Genomic DNA, 2040 nt, shown 5'->3' with positions numbered 1-2040 from the left:
AGACATATAGAACACTTTAACAATAAAGATCATAAGACTTGAAACATAAAGACAACTACTTAGTTATCAACTTACTTTAGAATGTTAAGACATATAGAACACTTTAACAATAAAGATCATAAGACTTGAAACATAAAGACAACTACTTAGTTATCAACTTACTTTAGAATGTTAAGACATATAGAACACTTTAACAATAAAGATCATAAGACTTGAAACATAAAGACAACTACTTAGTTATCAACTTACTTTAGGTGTAGAGATGCAATTCAGTGAGGAAGATAAGAATCCAATGGCCACTGTATTAAGAACCTACTGAAAGATGGTGTAGAGATGCAATTCAGTGAGGAAGATAAGAATCCAATGGCCACTGTATTAAGAACTACTTCGTCTTCTGGACATCAAAGTTCCAACTATCCCCTTATTTGGAAGTTTTATCCAAGTTAATATAAACATTTCTTGTAGCTTTGTCTCTGCTATGCTGGCATCAGTTTATCAATGTAGATCTCGTGTCCAGTTTCTAATGAAGTTTGCATAATCATTCTCAAGGCCGATTACACACATCTTGGTTTATACTTAACATACTTTTTCTTTCATAGTCACGCATCTTCAATGCATTAGCTAATTCTGCACAATATTTCATTGTACTGAGCGATACATGCCATTCTTGGCATATATATATATATTTCTTGCTGTATGAAGCATTGAAATTAACAAAAAATACCTCAAATTACCACAATGTTTCAATGAGAACCTACTGAAGGATGGTGTGAAGATGTCATTCAGCGAGACATTAAGCATCCAATGGCCACTGTGATAAGAACCTACCGACTGATAATCTGCTGGAACTTGCATGTGGATACATGGAGTTTTTGGCATTAAATCTTATAACTTAATCAGCCATATCTTTTAATAATTTCATTATAAAATTGTTCTTTAGCTGTTTAACAGGTCAGATAATTAAAATGTCGAAATTTGAAAAATACATCCCTGTTATCTGCTATCTTGCATGTTAAGAAGTTACTTTATGGTACATTGTGTAAAAGATATTCTGTGACCATTAATATTTTAATTGAGAACTATGTGACTTAGGCTAGAATGGTTTATATTATTTCCCAGGGTGATAATGATATTGAACAACTATCACTTGTGCTTCGAGCACTGGGGACACCTGATGAACAGAGTTGGCCTGTAAGTAACATGTTTTTTGATCATTACCTGATATTTATTTAGTTAAGCATTTGTTTGGTGATGTAACTTGTTAATAAGTCTCTAAATGCCTCTTTAGTTTAAACTGTAACTACGTTACTATGTATATGTACTCTTGATGCATACAAATAAAATCATATTTGCAATGACTTGTTTAAAATGCTTTTTAAGAGAAATAGGGGCCACTTTTTTTTCAATATTTCTGTTATTTTCACATTTATCATGAGATGATACACTACAGTGAAAGTTATAGTACAAATGTAAAGTATTGTTTACAGATATTTACATATATGTTTGATGGGATATTTTGTATATCACATTAAACTTAACCCTTCTTTCTTATAACTTTATGCTGTTGGTAACAGAATACCTACATGAAAAAGTTTTGTAAAAAAAAATATTGTTTGACCTTTCTTATTTAAAAATGGCGGAGCATTAAAAAACGCCTTATTTTTTTATTTGTATTTAAATTGTTAGAAATTTCATAAAAACAGCAGGAAAAATATTTCATCATGAACATTTGTCAGTTTATAGAATAACTTTTTATCCACCATGTGTTAAGGTGTGGCTGAAATTTGAAAAAGAGTTGTTCAGTGTCCATTCCTTGACATTGTTTGATAGGGCATTACGGAGCTGCCAGACTACAACAAGATTTCCTTCCCAGAGTATTCCGTGATGCCATTAGAACAACTGGTTCCCGATGTATCCAATATCGCTCGGGACCTTTTGAGTAAATTCTTGGTGTATGATTCTGATAAAAGAATTGAAGCTGCATCTTTCAGTAGGTTCTTAATACAGTGGCCATTGGATTCTTATCTTCCTCACTGAATT

General features: G+C 31.9%; 1 protein-coding gene across 1 annotated transcript in view; it reads left to right on the top strand.

Annotated features, from left to right (window-relative positions):
- Positions 1-2040, top strand: part of LOC106472782 (cyclin-dependent kinase 20-like) — an 18851-nt gene that overhangs the window by 10282 nt on the left and 6529 nt on the right. Inside the window, 2 exon segments of the mRNA XM_013933439.2 lie at positions 1120-1191; positions 1831-1990. Of these exon segments, the coding sequence (XP_013788893.1) occupies positions 1120-1191; positions 1831-1990 (232 nt within the window).

This window comes from Limulus polyphemus, unplaced genomic scaffold (genome assembly GCF_000517525.1).
Source record: "Limulus polyphemus unplaced genomic scaffold, Limulus_polyphemus-2.1.2 Scaffold5605, whole genome shotgun sequence".
Taxonomy (NCBI): domain Eukaryota; kingdom Metazoa; phylum Arthropoda; class Merostomata; order Xiphosura; family Limulidae; genus Limulus; species Limulus polyphemus.
This window is presented reverse-complemented; position numbering and strand designations above follow the sequence as displayed.